At 25.2% G+C, this 20,742-nt stretch overlaps 2 protein-coding genes across 8 annotated transcripts; one reads left to right on the forward strand and one right to left on the reverse strand.

The window, feature by feature from the left end:
* The first annotated feature begins 557 nt into the window (after window positions 1-557).
* LOC112591419 (sorting nexin-6) lies at window positions 558-8,646 on the forward strand. 3 transcript variants are annotated; one of them, XM_025335232.1, is made up of 14 exons: window positions 560-1,064; window positions 1,242-1,295; window positions 1,369-1,473; window positions 1,542-1,652; window positions 4,070-4,191; window positions 4,275-4,437; window positions 4,508-4,673; window positions 5,360-5,475; window positions 5,607-5,789; window positions 5,871-5,888; window positions 6,551-6,614; window positions 6,707-6,792; window positions 6,890-6,964; window positions 8,364-8,643. In XM_025335232.1, exons 1-14 carry the CDS (start codon window positions 1,059-1,061, stop codon window positions 8,445-8,447), a joined length of 1,353 nt encoding a protein of 450 aa, XP_025191017.1. In that variant the 5' UTR covers window positions 560-1,058; the 3' UTR covers window positions 8,448-8,643. The 3 variants fall into 3 exon arrangements, with proteins under 3 accessions (XP_025191016.1, XP_025191017.1, XP_025191018.1); XM_025335231.1 differs by having other exon boundaries at window positions 558-1,064; window positions 5,607-5,888; window positions 8,364-8,646; XM_025335233.1 differs by lacking the exon at window positions 5,871-5,888 and having other exon boundaries at window positions 561-1,064; window positions 8,364-8,640.
* A 4,499-nt stretch (window positions 8,647-13,145) lies between these two features.
* Window positions 13,146-18,641, reverse strand: LOC112591478. 5 transcript variants are annotated; one of them, XM_025335325.1, is made up of 7 exons: window positions 18,188-18,638; window positions 17,438-17,628; window positions 16,942-17,116; window positions 16,236-16,319; window positions 15,913-16,075; window positions 14,670-15,261; window positions 13,146-13,188 (listed from the first exon to the last, which is right to left on the reverse strand). In XM_025335325.1, the coding sequence occupies exons 1-6, from the start codon at window positions 18,212-18,214 to the stop codon at window positions 14,684-14,686; spliced, it is 1,218 nt and encodes a 405-aa protein (XP_025191110.1). In that variant the 5' UTR covers window positions 18,215-18,638; the 3' UTR covers window positions 13,146-13,188; window positions 14,670-14,683. The 5 variants fall into 5 exon arrangements, 4 of the variants coding, with proteins under 4 accessions (XP_025191110.1, XP_025191112.1, XP_025191111.1 ...); XR_003114507.1 differs by having other exon boundaries at window positions 13,173-13,188; window positions 14,624-15,261; XM_025335327.1 differs by lacking the exon at window positions 13,146-13,188 and having other exon boundaries at window positions 14,596-14,931; window positions 15,022-15,261; window positions 18,188-18,641.
* Window positions 18,642-20,742: the final 2,101 nt, after the last annotated feature.

The raw sequence follows: 20,742 nt of genomic DNA on the forward strand, positions 1-20,742 counted from the left end.
TGATTACGTCTGTACAATGGGCATTATTTAATGTGTTTGAGTGTTGACTTATATTGACCAAACAGCATAAATATTGTCGTACGCGCACATAATATATATATATATATATATTTGCTATTAGGCGAACAAGATAACATAGCTAATTTTTTTACATACCTATTTATATAAATAACAATAAAAGAATAGAAAATAAAAATTAAATTTTTTAATTTAATATTGCGGTTGGATGACAAATATTAATTTGATAACGATCGGGATTGGTTGAGAATAGTTGTTTAGTCACACGCACATTTAAAATGCACAATATTTGATATTTTAATATTGTTTAAAAATTTTCATTAATTAATAATAATTTTATTATTTCATCAATAAAGATAGTACAAAGTACAATATTTATAAAAAATATTCCATAAATATTATAATATCGCGTATGCGTTGGCAACACCGTAAATGTGGGTGAGTGATGATGATCGACGACGGAAGTTCCCTCGAGATATCGTGTAATCATTTGACACAATAGAGTGGGCGTATGGCATTTAGCGTACGCCGCCGTCACCGCCGCGGACGTCGTTCTTATCATTATTATTCATTGTACATTTGTACACACTAAACGCTGAGAGTGCGTTCCAAGTTCTAACGAGACAGAAAACATTTTATAAATTATACTATTACATTTATATCCAACATTCAACTACATTAATGTTTATTATATAGGATTGTTATTCACGTTTTACGGCCAACGAGAAAGAAATACTAGACAACTGTAGTCATTACGTTTGATCTTTTGTTGACTGTTTTCCGCAGACTTATCGACGAAATTTGCCGTATTGTACGCACGCGCGCTTGACGTTTGTGTATTGAATGCGTTCACCGATATCTGATTTTTGCTCGGCGTCCGGACGGTGACTCAACTGACAAAAATTATATCATCGTCGGCGTAAGACGCTCTGGAGCACTCATAAATTTTGATTTTATTCCTCGTCGAACACCCGCCCACTCGTGTTCGACTCTACTTACACCCTGCGAAACGGATCAATCACTCGACGTCTTTGTACACAATGCTTGTAAGTACTTCCTTGAATCTTTGCGTTTTTAAATTACTATCGGTCAGCAATGAGCCTTTGATTGACTGCCATCAGACAGTCGGTATTGGGCATATTCACAATGAGTCTAGACACATGCAATGTTTATTATTTTTAAGTCTAGTCTTCTGTTCGTACATAATTATTTTTTATTTCTAGTCTGACGAGTTCGATGTGGAAGAAAACAATTCTCAGAGTGACATTTTAAATGAAGTAATTGTCTGTTTTACCATGAGTGTCATTTGTACGATTTACTTTAATTTCTATGATTTGTTTTGTACATTAGGGCAGCAATTCTGAAAATGTTGATTTAAGTGATAATTCTCTTCAAGTAGTTATTTCTGATGCTCTCAGTGAAAAGGACAGAGTCAAATTCACTGTTTTGTCTAAGGTGAGAAATATACCATTGTAACAAAATGTAATGTAGAAAATTATAATAATTTAATGTTTATGATGTAGACAACATTACCAGATTTTCAAAGATCAGAATTTTCAGTTGTACGTCAGCATGAAGAATTTATCTGGTTACATGATCAATTTGAAGAAAATGAAGATTATGCTGGATTTATTGTTAGTATAAAAATTTATGTAAATTAATTCATTAATTTGAATTTCAGTATTGACAAAACAGTAAATTTTAATGTGTTACGCCTAATAATAATTAAAAATATTTTTAAACAAAATTAACTATTTAATTATAAATGATTCAAATCTCTTATATTTTAGTCTCTTATCTTATAAAAATCTATCAAGTTATCTGAGTATCTTTTAAAAACCAATACAATAAGTATTAAATTAATTAATTAATTAAGCTCTTTTATATGCGATTTAATATTTAGACCAGTGTTTCTTAAAATGTGGGTTTAATTATATAGATTGTAAGAAATTATTACAAAGTAGTAATTAAGTAATAAAAAAATTTGTTTTTTGAAATAACTTTTTGATTCTGTAAATGAAAACTATGGGGGTCGCGATAGATTTTTGGGCTATCCTGTCGTATGCACTCTACCGTAGATCACGGTCTACCTGCAATTACGGCACGCTTGTCGTATGCGCTCTACTACCCAATTCATCTTTACTATTGTGACTTAATGCTAATAAAGATTATCACTCTCTTTTACTGCATGATATAATTTTTGATTGTGTATTTAATCATTGGCTGACAGTTCTTGGGTTTACACGGTTTTTATTTTCACTTTTTAATATGCTTGCAAAAGAATTTTATACCATAATTCAGAATGAAGAATCAGCTACTAAATTTTTAATTTCTAAAAATCTTTTAGTAAATGTAGAAAATTTATTGTGCGATAAATTTATCTATATATAATCTATACATTTTAATTATAATTCGTTTCACCCCAGATAATATTATTATCTTCAAAATTATCTAAACTGTGATGTTTGTCGGAATAAAATAAATCTAAAAATACAGTTTCCAAATATTCCTATAGTTCGACTTATCTGTATATAAAATTAATGCTTGTACCTATCACCTGTGTATGTATATATGGTGTAATAAAAATAATAATTACTTATATTACTTACAATTAGAGTGGTAAAAACGGTAGAGCACATACAACAAGATAGCAGATTTTTGGAAGACAATTTGGGTTGCAGTCCTAAAATGATTGAGAACTACTGATTTAGACCATCATACATTCTATCACTAAAAAATATTTTTGAATCAATTTATTGATTTAATGCAAATAATCAATGCACTAAAATATTTCATTAAGTTTTGCCCTTACAAATAATTCTTAAAGAAAATTACAAAAAAAGTGGTCAAGATCTAAAGCATTTTATTCGAGTTTTAGTATATTTAAATAAATGTTACGGTGTTTAAACAAGCATATAACTCGCACGAGTATTTCAATGTTTAAAAATAAGTAAATATCCAAATTTGATATAGAAAATGTTTAATATTTTATTAGTAAATACTCTTGGAAACTATGTATGATATATAATATGTTACGGTGAAAGATGAATATTGTTGAATGACGTTTTTTACCAAAATGATTCGATTATGTAGGTAAATAATGTAAAAAACCAAATTTTAAATTCAAATGTTTATCTTTCACCAGTCATTGATGTAATTTACCAAAACTAGTGGTAAATAATGATAAATCTAAAATAATACACTGATTTTTTTATTATAGGCAATAATGATTTATTGTTGGTGAATGTTTCATTTTTTATTTTAGGCATTTATTTGAATGGGATAATAGGTTAATTAAAAATAATAAAATACATGCATATTACAAATTATTTATTTGTACAATTTTGGTTACCATGACATTTTAAACTGCACAACATTTCCGCTGCATTGCAAGCACTTTTTTTAGTACCACAACTAGTACACAAATTTTTACAGATAATGTAATAAAACACACATTTATAGCAAATACAACTTGCTATAATATGCCCGTCGATACTAACTAATAAACTAAAAGATTATCCCATATTATTACTTGGGTTATTGCTAGTTGGGATTTATGTTTATCTATCTACTTCCGTCATGATATTTTTAACTAATAAAGCTTATTCAGTACCTACACGCTTATCGCTGATCGTTCACACTGACATAAAAGTATTAAACATCATTCTCCAATTAAACTGGTAATTGACGACAATAACCGGGTAATGTCTGCATTTACAATGTTTACCAATTTTTAGGTAAATGATGCCATATACCGGGGAATGGCGTTTTTTATCACGTTTACATTATTCACCGTAACATATATATACGTACATACATGTATTCGAAAAATAATATAGATACTTATACAATAAGTATGAATTAAAAAAAAAAAAAAAAACAATATAAGTCTATATTGTTTCTTTAAATAGCCATGTTTACTGAGAATTGAATTTAACAAATATATTTTATTTATTTTGGTTTTTATCGTTTTCTTTATTATATTCAGATTTATGTTGATTACAAATAAACATTTTCATTTGATACTGATTAGTAATATCTATGGTTTTAGATTCCACCTGCTCCCCCACGTCCAGATTTTGATTCTTCAAGAGAAAAGTTACAAAAATTAGGAGAAGGTGAAGGTACAATGACCAAAGAAGAGTTTTTGAAAATGAAAAAAGAATTAGAAGCGTATGGCAATACAATTATTTTATTATTACTCTACTTTATTAATTATTTTATGTTTGTAAACTATCAATTGCTTCTTTTTTTAGTGAGTACTTAGCCACATTTAAAAAGACTGTTGCCATGCACGAAATGTTCCTTTCAAGACTAGCTCAGCACCCTGTGTTTCGTTACGATACAAATTTCCGAGTATTTTTAGAATACGATCAAGATCTTGCTGTTCGTACAAAAAATAAAAAAGAACTTTTTGAGGTAAGAATTTTAGTTTTTAAACTATTTTTATAAGATTTTGTATTAATTTTATGCCTTTTTTTTTATTAAGGAAATAATGAAATCTTTATCCAAGACCACAGATGAATACCTTCTTTCTGCAACTGTAAGAGATGTCAATGATTTTTTTGAACAAGAAAAGAATTTCCTCATAGATTATTATGGTCATTTAAAAGATGCTACTATGAAGTCAGATAAAATGGTAAACAAGCATAAAGGTTAGTTTATTGTTGATTAATATATTAATAATTTTAATATTATATTTGTATAATACCAGGAATTAGCAAGCATTTATGATATATACTAAAATAAACATAATTCATAAAAAAAAAAGTACTAAGCTCGTTATTCTTATTGATGTAAAATCAGCATTTCTCAATAGAATGATGTATCTGTGTGTGTTGTTCCCTTCTTACTAACGCAAAAACCAATTTTTACTGTAATAATAATTTTGTGTTATAAACATTTTTAAATATTTATATTTTATATACTTATAATTTGTTTAAATGTTAAATTATAATAAAAACCAAGAGAACATAGATAATTATTTTTCCTTCAAGTTTAATAATAGATTTATTTACTTTAAATAATGTTTTATATAACACAATATTGCAACTGCTGATCACAAATTGTTATGTGTCATTATACATTAAAATAGAGTAACACACATGAGTACACAATCTTATAATATTGTGTATATATTCATCAGTATTCATTGTAAAATGGTACTATGAAATGCAGTTTTTTGAATAATATATTTGTCGTTTATGTAATAGAGTATTTATAACACCTATTCTAAAAATATAAACATTTTTGATCTTTGATGAAAAGAACAATTTTATATACAATCATTTATTATACATTTAAATATATATATATAAATATTTTAATTCTTATTGTACAGATGTTGCAGACTGTTATATAAAGATTTCATCATGTTTAGTTCAATTATCTACTTTTGATCATCGAGAACTTGATTGGTTCTTGAACCGATTTTCTGAAACGTTGGAAAAACTTCGAGTAAGTTATGCAATATTTATCATATATTTAATTATTTTTATATTTTGATTAAGTTTATTATTTTGTTCCAATAATTAAACAAAAAATAATAAGTACTTATTACTAATTTTTTTTTTTATATTTATACATAGAAAGTGGAAGGGAGAGTAGCATCTGATGAAGACCTTAAACTTTCAGATACATTACGTTACTATGTAGGAGATTCGTTTGCTGCAAAACGATTATTGTATAGGCGATTACGTTGTTTAGCCAACTACGAAACAGCTAATCGAAATCTAGAAAAAGCTAGGGCAAAAAATAAAGATGTCCATGCAGTAAGTAATATTTTATTGTATATAAATATGAATAAACTTAATATGTTACATAATTTTTATTTCGTTAACTTGTTTAACGAGGCTCAAGAAGTTTATGATGTAAGTACCCATTGTATAATGGCATAACATAATCATAGCAGTTGCTAAGATTTGTCATTTGTTTTAATAATTATCGTTTTAGAAATGTATAGTTAATATACAAATGTACTTCAAATTTATTTAAATATCAATTGTATTTAAAACAATATATTACTTTTGGAAATGTTATTATGATTGATAAAAGAGTAGTTTGCATGTTAATAAGTAAAATGCATATGTTTCAATTTTATTTAAATATTTTAATCTATTGTTTATGTAAAATGATCACTGATATTGTTAGGAATAATAGTGTTTCTGATCAAACTAAATATTTAGTTTTTTGTAAATGGGTATTTATATTTTTTTTTAACTTATAACCGGCTTTGTTATAAGTAAATTTCATTGTATTGAGATTTTTGGATGCTGAATTATTAAGTTGTTTTTATGTTATAATCTCTTTTAGCTATATATATATATATATATATATAGTTAAAACATTTAAGATTTGTATTTTGTATTATTTTTTTTTTTTTTGTAGACATATTGTTAATTAGAAAATTGTCGGCAAAATATTACTTGTTTATCTTAGATGAATTATAAATTATTGTGAATTATTGTTGTATGAATAGATAACCCATAGAAAAATTAATTATTTTTTTACTTATGAATAATATATTTTTTAGGCTGAGGCAACACAACAATTATCATGCGAAAAATTTGAAGTCATGTCTGATAAAGGAAAAGAAGGTATACACTTTATTTTATTTAATATGAAAAATATCATAGTTTAATCCATTATTTATACATATTAATTTTAATATATAATTTGGTGATTCTAGAATTGATTGATTTTAAAGCAAGAAGAGTATCAACTTTCAATAAAAACTTATTGGAACTTGCTGAGTGGGAAATAAAACATGCACAGGTAAATTTTTTGTTGACCCTATTTAAGACATTTTACCTATTTTAAGAGTTAAACATGCATGGTAAATTCATGACATATTTTTTGTTTACTTTTTTAGCATCAAATAGACATTCTAAAAACTAGCCTTGAAATGATAAACAGTGAAGAAAAGAAGTCAACACTTAACGTCGAGGTAATTTCATAATCAATCTTATGATTTCTCACAGCAAATGTGTACTATTATTTTATGGCTGATTTAAATATACCCATATACAGTAGAACGTCGATTATTCGGTTTTTCAATTATTTGCTTCAAGTTTTACGAGTATACTTAATTTATAATATGTTATTTTTTCAGTCAATTTACAAAAATAATTAATCTAAAATACACTAAGTACATAACATAATGTACTTTAAAAAATAATAGTGTACAATATATTTAATTATTAGAGATAAAATGTTGATGACTTTTCATTAGTTTTTTTTCTTTAAGTACTTTTGTTATTTCAATTGGATGATTCTAAATATAAAATCATAATTTTTTTGTTTTTATTTTATTCATTCATTTTTACATACATAATGTTGAACATTTTACATCCATATCATTTAATTTAAGCTTATCTCAAAATGTATTTTAAATTTTTTTTTAAGTCATCAATATCATATCTCTATTAGTTATTCATATAAGTATATTTACAAAAAATCTATGTTATAAATGTATTGCAAGTATATCAATTTAATATATGTACATCTATCTATAGTAATTACGTAATAATTTTTGTAAATTGATTATCTGTTTTCCCGCTTGGTCCTAATGATTCCAGATAATCAATGCTCTACTGTATATGATAGTTCTGTCAGAACTTAGTACAATTTATATAACTATCAATTGTTAAAATAAAAGCAGCCTTAATCATTATAATCTCTATGTATCCACCATATTTTGTATTACTAAAATATTTATTGATTATTAAAATTTTGAAATTTATATAAAAATATTATTTATAGTTTATAATTTATTTAAATATATACGTTTATACTTTATATTTTATACTAGGAAATTAATCATTCCTTTAAGTGATTATATTATTTTGTATTATTATTTATTAGTATCCACATTTATTACCTTTATATTTTGGAAAACAGTTTTCACCAACATTAGCTCAGTTAATATGGATATCATTTCATTAATGTTATGTATATGAATATATATATATATATATATATATATATATATATATACATATATATACCATTAATATTTATTCTAAAACATTATATTACTACTATTTATAAAGTTTATGAAATTTTAAAGTTCTGTCATTGAATGACAAATTTTAATTTTTCTTATTTTAAGTTGAAGGCAAGATTTAATGCATCTATAATAATACATATATCACTTATAATTATTTTATAATGCAATAGTATTGTGTTACTATGAGAAATAATAATTAAAATATTCTTATTAAGTTAAACTGCCTTTCTCTTACAATAAATCAATCAATCAATTGTTGTATAATTTAAATTTGTGCATTTAGTTTACCATTATCTTTCACTTGTTATGTTTTGTGTTGTTGTTTGCATACATGTAGTTGGCACGACGCTATCACGGGAGCAATTGTTTTAATTTATTTATGTCTATGAATTTAAATAATTTATTTGTGAGTTTCAATTAAATGAAACATATTGGCATTTTGTAATTAAATTAACTAAGTCATTACAATTTTATATGTATTATTTACTCAAAATTATCAGCTTATGACGTACAAATTTTGGAATAACCTATTATGTAACAAAATACAACTGGGTTATAAAACAATTAGATGTATTTAACATTAAGTTAATAACTTTTATGGGTTTTTTTTTTTATCCCTTTTTATTTCTTATTTTACTTTGATTACTTACAAAGTGTATGGAATTACAAATTTAAGAATCATCAGTTTTTTAATTTGTATTTTAAAATATTGTTTAATCATTGAAATATATTTGTATTGTATTCAACAATTATAACATATTGATTTATAGATATTTCCCTTTGTTAAGGTCTTGTTGATTTTTATAATAATTGCTATAAAGTTGACTTATAAATTTGTATACAGATATGTGTGTTCAAGCATTAATATACAAAATGTCTTAGCTTTTATAGCCAATATTAATTTATTGATCAAGGAAGTTATGTTTTTGTGACTTAATTCCTCATCATAATATATTCTGAACAGCCCATAGATTTCTAACTTGGTGTAATTAAACCTAATTCATCAAATGTTCAAATCAAAAAACTGAATTATTCAGTGACAATTATTCTTCCTGAATCCTATCAGGTCCCCAGCCAAACAAGAATATTGAAAACTGAAATATACTAAAAAAGACTATATAGATGTATTTAGAAATAATTAATAAGAGGAGCAGCTGCCTCCTTTCTCCCTGTTAAATATTTTAAAATCATTTGATCAGAAAACATTACATTAAAATATGTTAAGAACATAAAATACTTTAAAATTTTTTCACTAAGAAACAATCACAATACATGCATATTTTAGATTTAAGATTCTTTTAATAATTATAATCCAATTATAGTGATTTTCTGGCACACAAAGCAGTCGCTTGGAACTCAGAGATATAATATTCAATCATTTAGGTGTACTCAAATACCCAGCATGACATTAATATTATTATTTTATAAACAAAATAAAACAAATTCTCTAATCAAACTCAACAAATATTTTTCTTCAATTTTAAAATCATATTTAAATTTATTTAAACCATGAATTATGCGTAAGTACATATTATTTAGCCGACCACAATATAATAATAACAAAGTTATATCATACAAACGTTATATATCTTTATTAGTAATACCGTTTAACATTTATAGTGAAAAGTTTGTTTAAAAAAGGTGGGAAAATTTACTCAGTTGATCCACTTCTTTAAAAACGTCTCTTATTACACAACTATGTCTTAATATTTAAATAAATTAATCACAAGATTATTTTCATAAAAATATATTGATATCAGTGCACTTAATGTAATGTTTGATATTTATTTTATAGTACTAATATTATAATTTATAGTTAATAATATTATCTTTATCTTCCTTCAATAGAGATATAAATGTTTATAGATCATAATATTATACTATTATCTACTAATGTTTAAAACAGCCAAATTAAATTAGGATTTATGTCGAGTTATTAAGTCACTATAATCTTATCAATAATTAATTAAATCATATCAGTAATATTTGTACACAAAGCACAATAATAACAAGTAAGAATATTGATAAATAATAATACAACAAAAACTGTCGTTACAATACCTACATAATATGAATGATGAAAAATGAAAATGTGAATAAAAAAAAAAACGAATTTGGCTACCAGCATAGTTTTCATCTACACAAAAAAACGGGATATACATAACCAAAATTCTATGAGATTGTAGATACCGTTTTAAACTTTAAAGTCCAATACTTCACACCTTTGGAATACGGTTAGTGGACAGATTAGTTGATTGAGTGCCTCTTCCATATTTCTCTGTGATCAAATGTAAATACTAAATAATATGATAATTATCGTGTTTTGTATTATCAAATATTAATTATTAATTATTTCTCACAAAAGATTAAGGAAATTGATGAATTTACGGATTTAATAAAATACAATTATAATTAACAATTAAACTATCAACATTTTTCTGTTTTTCTAAGGTTTAAATTTTAAATTTCTAAGCTACCGTTATAGTGAGTTATTATATTTTCAATTACAAGAATGTGCATTATTTGTAATTAATTGTTTACCAATGGTCCAGAAAAATCATTTCATTTGTAAGTACAATACTTTTAATGTTTACCTTATTACTAATTAGGTTACCTACATAGAAAATTAAGTTGTTAAATGTACAATATATGTTAGATGTCCTATTATTTTAGGTTTTCTAAGAACAACGTTTAAAAACAATTTTGGTTAAAAGCTTGTAGAATTAAGTAACCTTGCCATCATACTGATATGTGGAGATTATTTTTTTCCAAAATATTAGTTATTAAGTGGGCTTCTCAAAAATAATGTAGTTCCATACCAGCACCCACAAGTATAAACAATATATATATATATATATATATATATATATATATATATATATAAATATTATATTATATATTTAACAATATATTTATTTTATTATCAAACATAATTTCAAATAAAATATTTCAATTAAATTAAATCATTTAATTTTAGATACTGAACATTTGGGATATAATGATACTCATTTTTAATGTTTGTCTGAGTTTAGTGACACCCAGATAGGTTAGCAAGTGGTGCATGAGGTGGGTTGATGATTATGTAGTTGGATAACTCAGATACCAAACATTATGGTCTATGGTAAGCAAACAACAGTAATAATATAACACAAACATTATATTACCTAGTACAGTTGCAGACAACAGTTTAAATGAACGTTTTTTTTAAATAAAAAATATTGGTGAGTAGGTGGGTAACTTTCGTTAGTCGCATGTGCTCTCAAAATACCTTTGTGTGCCACTATCTGAGTCCTATAATATAAAACACTCGTGTGCTGAACCCAGTTTCTACTAGTATGTAATAATAAATTTATTATTTACTTCAGTAAGTTCTTGTTGAAAGTAAAGGTTAGGTTCTTAATAATCATAATATTAACTAAAAACATATGTAGTGAAACACTTCACACACATTGCCTATAAATGACAATTATTATTAACTTTTATATGTTATTATTATTTTATATTAAAATATTTTCAGCTATAGAAGGTGAACTTGGGTAATTAGTTTCCATATTAACTATAAATGAATAATCAACAGTAAAAAATAATACATAATAGTAATATGTACATGACAACTGTATTATGGATAGCAAAAATGTCATTAAATAACTGATAATCAATTAAATGAAAAAAAAAAAACGAAATACATTTGTAGCTCTATTACTTTTCATAAATAAAAACAGTATCTATATATGATAGATATATCACTAAATCAATAACGTATTAACTGAAAAAAAATCAACGAAATTAAGAAAATGGCTTTCTTTTTTTTTCATATTTATTGATAATAATATAATATAATTTGTGAGAAACATAAACTATCTTGTTTGCAACTTAAGTATTGTGTTATTGCTAAAATTATTAGTCATTATATTTTTAAAAATACCTATTGAATTTAAGATTCTGAACAATGGATTGATTTTACAATGATTTATATTTTATTTTTGTGTTTCAAGAAACTTTCTTTAGTAAAAACAATGTTTTAATTTTCAAATCTATAGATGGTTTCTTTTAGCAAATCAGATATAAAAAAGAAAAAAATACAAACATTTGTTAAAATTAATTTAATTTAATTTAAAAAAATTGTTTGTTAATTATAATAAGAATTATTTTTCGTGGTATGCAATAAATTATCATTGAACTCATATTCAATAATTCCATAACAATAACTTACTTGATGATTTTTTTTTTTTACTTTTGTATATATTTCCTAATAACCATATAAATATTCAATTATCAAACTCGTTCTAGGTTTATAATGGAGCTAACAAAACAGTACACAGAATGAAAAAAAAAAAACAATTTAAAGCATATTTTTGACCTTTTTAACAAATATTCAAAGAACATCTTAAACGTTGCTCTATGTCAGTGTTGCCTTCCTTTTGCATTTAAACTATGTATTGCAGTAAATAATTTTAGACTAAATTTAATTTAATTTTGTTTAGATTATGAATTAAATATATCACTTATGTGTCCAGTTGCTATTAAATATCTTATTTAAGTAATAGGAGAAAACAATATAAACTGATTTTAGTACAATTAATATATTATTATTACAATTTTATTTTCATTGAGATTGTATTGCTTACTGCTTGAATAATCAAAATAAAAAAAATATTAAGGCAAGTCAATGAACGTTCTTCAAATCTTAATTTATGAATATTTTTGACCCAGTAAAATGGTGTAAATTTGAATTGTGATATTGGTTGGTAAATATTATACAAAAATAACAACAGCATAAACTTTGTATAAAAAAAAAATAAACTAAAAAATAAATAATAAAAATAACACCCATAGCTATTATATAAATGAAAACAATAAAAACCAATTTAAACAAAACAAAAATAAGTAATAATTCACTAAAATATATATTTTTTTTTTACATTTTTGTCTTAATTATATCTTAATCTTTAGATAGAAATAAATATAACACAATTTGTCTTATACTTTGTAAATGAATCACTTTAATGTCATTTATAAAAATTACAATACATATTATAATATATTATATTATATTCTAAATAAATAAAATATAGAGTAAAATAGTAATTTTTGGTTTTAAAATTTTCTTTAGTATAATCAAACCAATATTTTAAAATACAATAATGCAGTCTGGTCAGTACCTGTAAATCATGTAAATCAATTTTTCAGCGTTATAATAATAGTTTTATAATTTTTTTTCAGATGACATAAATTGGTAAAATAGTTAAGATGACATGAGTGAAAAAATGTGGTCTAATTTTGATTTTAAAATATTATTTTATCATTATTCAGCGTGAAATATATTTAAAGATAAAAATAATTAATTTATGGACAAAATCATTTTTTGGAGATAAATAACAATCATATTACAGAAACACCTTCATTTAAGATTTTTCCCTGAATAATGAATTTATTCTAATTCTGATATTTGAAAGTATTTTAACATACTTAATGAACATAATATTTTCAATTTCTTAAGATTTGATGAATTAATTACAGAGTGTCCTGTAAAGATATGAACTTTTACTAATAAGAATTTAAATTTTTTTAAAAGATCATTATCCTTAGTATACAAAGTTGAAAAATTCAAAAAACTACCTGTTCAAATTTTTTATTTATACTGTAACATTATGAGAACAATTATTTGCTAAATAATTTTCAGTAGAAAAAGGAAGTTGTTAGTTGAAAACAAATGTTCATAATTACACAGGACTTCCATCAAATATTATAAAAAAAATTTCAAGATTTTCAAATATGTTCTTTAGATATATTTAAAAAAATTCAAATTCAAATTCAAGAAAAGGTTTTGAATAAAATCATTATTTAAAGAAAAATAAGAGTTAGCATGGATGTTGAACTACTCCATAAACTGAAGAACATTCAATTGTTATTTTTTTTATTTACTGATACAAAGAAATAATTTCAAACATAAATATCATTCAAAATTTACTGATATTATATCGCGATGTAGAAATCCCTTTTTCATTTTTCTTAATCAAATTTACAACACACTAAAGGAATTTAATCCATTTATTTTATTAATATTATATTTTAATACTTTTTTTTACATAAAAATCACTACATGGGGGGCTGAACTGTTTTCACATTACTTAACCTCAATATACATTTTTTTTAATACCCAAGTATTATTGGTACACCAACATCGTACATATTTGTTTTACAATAATGATTATTTTATATAATTTAGATACCTTAGAACCTGCAAATAAAATATGATTCTTGAAAAATAATAAAAAAATTAAAAAATTTCAACATCGCGATATATCAGGAAATTGTTAATCGATATTGTTATACATAACTGCAAAATATGTATTTTTTAACAACTTAGGCTTTCTGTTGGTAAATTGATTCATTATAATATAATATAATATCAGGCAATTTAAAATGTGTCATCATAGCGATGGCACAATATAAATTTTCACGCTAAACAATGATACATTATAATTATTATATAATAGTCATAATAAATATAACATAATATATAATAAATAATATTATATTAGATAAATTTGATATTTAAACTTTGGTTAATATATATTTAATTTAATTAATCACCTAATATAATTATTGTCAAACAAATCACATTCACTCGTATTCTTACCAAATGTATAACTTTTAAATAATTTCCTCATCTGAAATCAATATGCGTGTATGTTCATTTACATGGATATTACGGTCAACCAATTTTTGTGAGTGTACCAAAGGTTCATCGTACTCGCCGCTAGAAGAACGACTTTTGTAGAGTACAGGACCTGTGTATGGCGTCGCAGCATTATCTAACAATATATTATTACTTCCTTCTTGTAAACGTACTGAACATAATCTAGACCGAGTTGATAATTTTAGTCCACTATCAGAGGAATCTGTTAAAGATACATTGTTTTCAAAATATGATGTCAATTCTGGTTCTGATACAAGAGATTCTGAACTTTTAGTAGTCATTGGTTGTTTACTATGTTTAGTGAAGGCGCGACCTCGCTTATTAGAAGAATCAGTTAGAGGTGAATGACATTCTTGTTGGTCTGGATTAAAGTCACCACTTTTATTAGCACACGAACACGTAGAACAGTGCCGTTGAGTTAACCGATCTTTGACTCTTTCTTCTAAAACTTTTGCTAAGATTGCTGCTGAAACATTGTTTACAGGTTGTGCTGAACCTTCTTCTGCGTCTCTTGACGACTTAATATCTTTATCTATAAAAATATTATTTTTTATCATTATATAGACTAAGATGCATATTATTTGAAATTATGTTTATATATTTTGTTACTGTTATTAATTAGTGTTGGTCATTGTGTTTGGGATAGATAGTGCAATCAGGATTCATACATGAAATAAATAAATCTTACACATGTAATTTGTGCTATTCTATTTTCTATTACGATTAACCCAGATAGATACAATACATTAAATCAACAGGACATATTTAAAAACTAACATTAGTGATCAGGATATATAATATATGAAAAATTTTTGGTAACATACCGAGAAATTGTGTAACCTTCAATGCACTCGTTCGATATATTTTTTTAAATAATTGACTAAAAATTTAAATTTAAAATAGTAGAGTATATTATAATAATTTAAATTATCAGCTATTCAAGAATAAATTACAAATAACATAGTTTAAATTTAGCTGTTAAATATAAGGTATGTATAAATATGTTAATTATCTCAATTTGTAATAAAATAGCTTGCATCAAAATATGTTTAACTATTTTTTTTCATGTACTAAGCGTCTTGTATTTCAATAATTTATCTCTTTGAAAACTGTATTAATATTTAAAAAAAAAATCCAAGACTCATTACAATATAATAAATATGAAAATTATTTTAAAAATTACCATTACTCAATGAATAAACCATTGCTGTCGGAGGAAATGTAGGAATTGGTACTTTTATAGTTTTTCCTTCTGATTTCTGTGCTATGTTACCATTGCCATCTGACAATCTTCGTTGTTTGCTAAAAATATAATTTCGAACTTTGGATTGTATTTCACTTGGCAGCTATAAACATAATAAAAATATTTTAACATTTATTAAACAACAAATTTTCAATTTTGTACTTATGTACCAAAAGTTTAAAATTTTCTATTTTAGTAATATATATGGCTATAAATATGTGCAACATATAATAATAACTGTTACAATATTTACATTAACTTACATTATCATATTTTTGAGAAACAAAATGCGATGGTTTACACTGAAGTAATTGGATAGCAATATTTAGATCATTTTTATACCTCTCCTGTAATAAATAAATTCACACAATTGAAAATATATTAATTGTTATATTAGTAATCATAGCAGATATTATTAGGTTTCAAATAATGACAAAAAGTAAAATATTGTATCTAAAATTATATTAATAATTTAATACTAGTTATTTATGAAATAATATTAATAATTTGATAAAAGTTTGCTTAAAATAAAATTGATAATTTAATATAATTTTGTTTAAAATAATATTAATAATTTGATAAAAGTTTGCTTAAAATAAAATTGATAATTTAATATAATTTTGTTTAAAATAATATTAATAATTTTTAAATAAATAAATAATTAACATAATTATTAGTAACTTTAAAATAAATTATTATCTAAAGTCAGTAAATATGAAAAAATTCTTTATTTATCCATTAATTTATAAAAGGTAATTCTTAATTAAACGAGATTATTTTAAATAAAATGTGTTGGTATTTCAGCATAGTTTTATAGGAATTTTTTAGTTTTTTTTTTGTTTATCATTTAGTTACCTCCACCATGTTTTATTAGTTAATTTATGTTTCAAATGTTGTTGATATCAAATATCTTGTAAAAACATTTATCTAATACATTTTTAACAAGTTTTTATAATAATTACAACTTACATTTTCATCATTTAATTGATTCAGTTGAAATTGTTGGTCAACCAGTTTTTGAGATATTATTGTAATTTCTGAGTTTAATACATTCTTTTCTGATTCAGTTTTATCAACAAGTAGCAATAATTTATCCTCAAGACTTTGGTTAACTCGTTGAACTCTCTTATGTGATTCTAATAATCTAAATAAAAATAATTTATTTACAAGGTTTAATTTTATCAAAAGACATGGCTATTTTCAAAACATTCATTAACAGTTATTTACATTAATAAATATAAAATATTAATAAACACTTAAAAGTGCCTATGTAAGTCTATTATGGACCTTATTACTGTATATTTATAGAGATGAACATTCAAATAAATTATGAATTAAATACTGTCTAAATTCATTGGTTAGGTATGAAAAATAAAATTTGACCTTAAAAAATGTAGATATTACAATAATATGTTTTAATTACTTATTTAAGTTAATATAACAAAAATTAATAAAAGTTGATTACCTAGAATATTTGTCTTGCCATATTAATATTTCATCTGTTAGTGCAGCATACTCCCCATGAGGGAATTTTTCCGCTTCACAAAGAAAATTAGTCTCCATGTTGACAATGTGATTTTCTCTTTCTAATAGTTTTTGTTTTAAATTTTCAATTTCGGCATGTAAATGTAAGCTAGTCTGCTCGCAGCTACAGTCCTAGATATAAATATGAAATACATTTATTTACCTATTTACTAAAAAAAAAAAAATTACATGCAATTAAAACAAACTATTGTGTTTAGGTAATAACAAACAACCAACTATCTATAACACAATAAATTTTAATATGGATGGACATCTAAATAATAGATAAACATATTATTTAGATGTCATGGAATTTAATATAATTAATGATGTATCGGAGAAAATTAAATTTACTGTAGATAGGTACATAGACAATTGAACAGACATATGGTACAGAAAAATAATATTCCAAGGATGAAGTTTTGACTGGGTTCTACCTCTAGTTAATTGATAAATTTACAATATTGTGAAACTTTGGCTACCGAGATAGATTTGTATCTCAATCAGATAGTCAAAAACCGAGAGAAAAAAAACAACGAAACTATCAGCCAAAAGTCAACTGAAACGACAGGCAAACAACCAGCCCACAGAGTCCAGTCGTTGAGCCTACCGTAAGACTTCACGCCGATCTCAGCGCCGCACAGGAATTTATTATTATTATTATTATTATTATTAATAACGTTGTACTCACATTTTTGGCTGGGGCCCGCACTGCCATCGGTGCTTAAGAGTACGCGAGCGGAATGACGAGGATTTCGCGCGCGCTGGCGGCGACGGGACAGAATTATTACGGTGACCACCGGCTACCGTCGGAACAAGTACGGCGCCACGACGGCGAACAACGTACACGTCCGAACGTCGACGTTCGGTGTCCGTGTGTGACGACGAGCGCCGCGCGTCGCCAGAGCGAGAGGAGCACGTCGAGTCGGCGGCGGCGGCAACGAGCACAAGCGCACACGCACACGTGCGCGCGCAAAGGGCTGCCCAGTAGCACGGACGACCCTGCGGATTGACGGCGGCGACGGCGACGGCGATCGTGTCGACGCCGAAACGACAAACGAAGACGATAAAAATATTATGTTTAATAATAACAGTATCGCGACCGTCGATGTTGTTGTTTTTGTCGTCGTATCAGTCGCACAAAAGTTGAAAGGTGTTCTGTATTATTAAGCGGTGATAACGCGCGATACTGAAATGTAGAACGCGGTATTATCACGGTATTATTGCTCGCGGTATCCGCGGTATGTTACCCAGGTTTTGCGCGTACCGTAATAACATTGTCGCTGTTTATGCGTTTACGCCGTTCACGGTGTACGTGGTGACTAGAAAACGGTTTTATATCCACCGCAGCAGTTACGATTGTATTTTTATATTTACGAGTAAAAAAAATAATAATAATAAAACTATATGCGAACAACCGTGCCTCCGTGGATTTACGACCGTTTTAACGTTACCCATGACGTGAAAAGTGGTGTATTTAGATTTTTGTCGTGGGGGGGGATATGACTTTATAAATGAAGATAGGTACCAATGAGAATATTGTACAATATATTTCAATATTTTGATTCTTGCAAATTTAATCATTGGTTGAAAAAAAAATATATATATTAATAATTTTTTAAATAATATGATGACTATAATTATTTGTGTGTATACAGTCTATGGAGGGATTTATCCCCTTGATTCCCTTCCACCCGTAAATACGCCACTGGACGTGAATGCGGCAAGTAAACGATGATGATTCCGAGATGTAAGTCTGTTCCGATCACGTATTATTCACATATCATGTACCTATTATTCATATTTCTTATTTGACTTCATGATTACAGAATCGCGATCTGAGTTAATCAGTTATTAGATGTCTACCTAAGTTCTTACTACATTTACACTGTCGTCTATGTCTGTATTCCGCGTGGTTCGTGTTCAAAATTGTTTTGTTAGGTACCTAGTTATTCATTAATATTATTAATCAATGTTTGTGTTGTTTGGGTATAGAACGGTTTTACTATAGTTGTAGTCATTAATAACCTCCTCCAAACAAGCATTGGATAATGAAGTAGGTAGGTAGTAAAATATTTTCAACTATTTGATATTTTATGAAAACAAATCATGATTTTATTGCACTCAAAACTTTTAATTCAGAAACAATGTGGTATAATACTTAGCTAATAGGTGTAGTAGGTAATAATCGATAAATTATAATTTATAACACTTAAATGAGGTACAAGGGCTGATTGTCATTACAGAATAATAATAGAGAATATATTTTGGATTTGGAATATTATTTATTATAATATTGTTGCAGCGTCACGTAAGTATACCAATGATGATTTCGCGGTTGTCGTATTAATTGTATTATGCAGAAAATATCATCCTCTTGTTATCTATTGACTTCTTGTATTCGTTAACATCGATCTTAAAACATACGGAAACATAATAATAACGACAATAATTTATATTAATGATGAAAGTACCGGCGACCAGCCCAGAAATTTGATATTATAGATGCGAGGTAACAATATTTTCATAAGTGTATTACAGTGTATCTAATTTATAACCACACAATCATGTTAATTAGAATAGTGAATTTTTCTAGTCATTTAATGTAATTTAATTAATCTACTAATTATCTCTATTTTAATTATTCTAATTATTTATTCTATCAATTTTTAAAAATATCAAATTTTAAAATTTTTTACACACATATACTTAAAACTAAGTTCTAATGAATAATATTATTGAATTATAACAAAACAACGGTATTTATAGTTTAAATATGCAATTTTTTCCAAATTTTAACTTAAAATGTTTATAAATAAAAAATATGCTTATATATTTTTTTTAAATTTTGGTTTTATTATGAACTACTTATAAGTAACTATGTATTATATTTTAATATTTAAGTTAGACAAATTGCACATTTTATAAATTTTTTAAAAATTTAAATATGAAATGAGTATAAAATTAAATTGTGTCTATGTATTTTTAAAAATTTTATACAGAAATAAGAATAACTTACATAAGATTTTGTATTCAATTTTTAAGGAATTTGACCCAATAAATACATTTTTATAGACAAAAATAACTAAAAAAATTGAAAATTTGTTATACTTATCAATAACTTAAAAAGAGTTAAATATTTAAAAAAAAAATTATTACATAATAAAAATAATATCATAAACACATACTTAGTGAAAATTTTATATGTCTACTAGCTGTTACCTATTTGTTTAAATTAAAGTAAAA

This window comes from Melanaphis sacchari, unplaced genomic scaffold (assembly GCF_002803265.2).
Source record: "Melanaphis sacchari strain LSU unplaced genomic scaffold, SCAv2.0 Contig134_pilon_pilon, whole genome shotgun sequence".
NCBI classification, from domain to species: Eukaryota; Metazoa; Arthropoda; class Insecta; order Hemiptera; family Aphididae; genus Melanaphis; species Melanaphis sacchari.

What these genes read in the sequence shown, in the direction of transcription:
- LOC112591419 (XM_025335231.1), top strand. An exon ending in ATAAAAAAGAACTTTTTGAG is followed by an intron (nt 4,438 to 4,507) that starts GTAAGAATTTTA and finishes TTTTTTATTAAG; the next exon opens with GAAATAATGAAATCTTTATC. An exon ending in AAACGTTGGAAAAACTTCGA is followed by an intron (nt 5,476 to 5,606) that starts GTAAGTTATGCA and finishes ATTTATACATAG; the next exon opens with AAAGTGGAAGGGAGAGTAGC.
- LOC112591478 (XM_025335325.1), bottom strand. Translation starts at nt 18,214, where the DNA reads ATGGCAGTGCGGGCCCCAGCCAAAAAT. An exon ending in TTTCTCAAAAATATGATAAT is followed by an intron (nt 16,076 to 16,235) that starts GTAAGTTAATGT and finishes TTATGTTTATAG; the next exon opens with CTGCCAAGTGAAATACAATC. An exon ending in GGTTTATTCATTGAGTAATG is followed by an intron (nt 15,262 to 15,912) that starts GTAATTTTTAAA and finishes ATATTTTTATAG; the next exon opens with ATAAAGATATTAAGTCGTCA.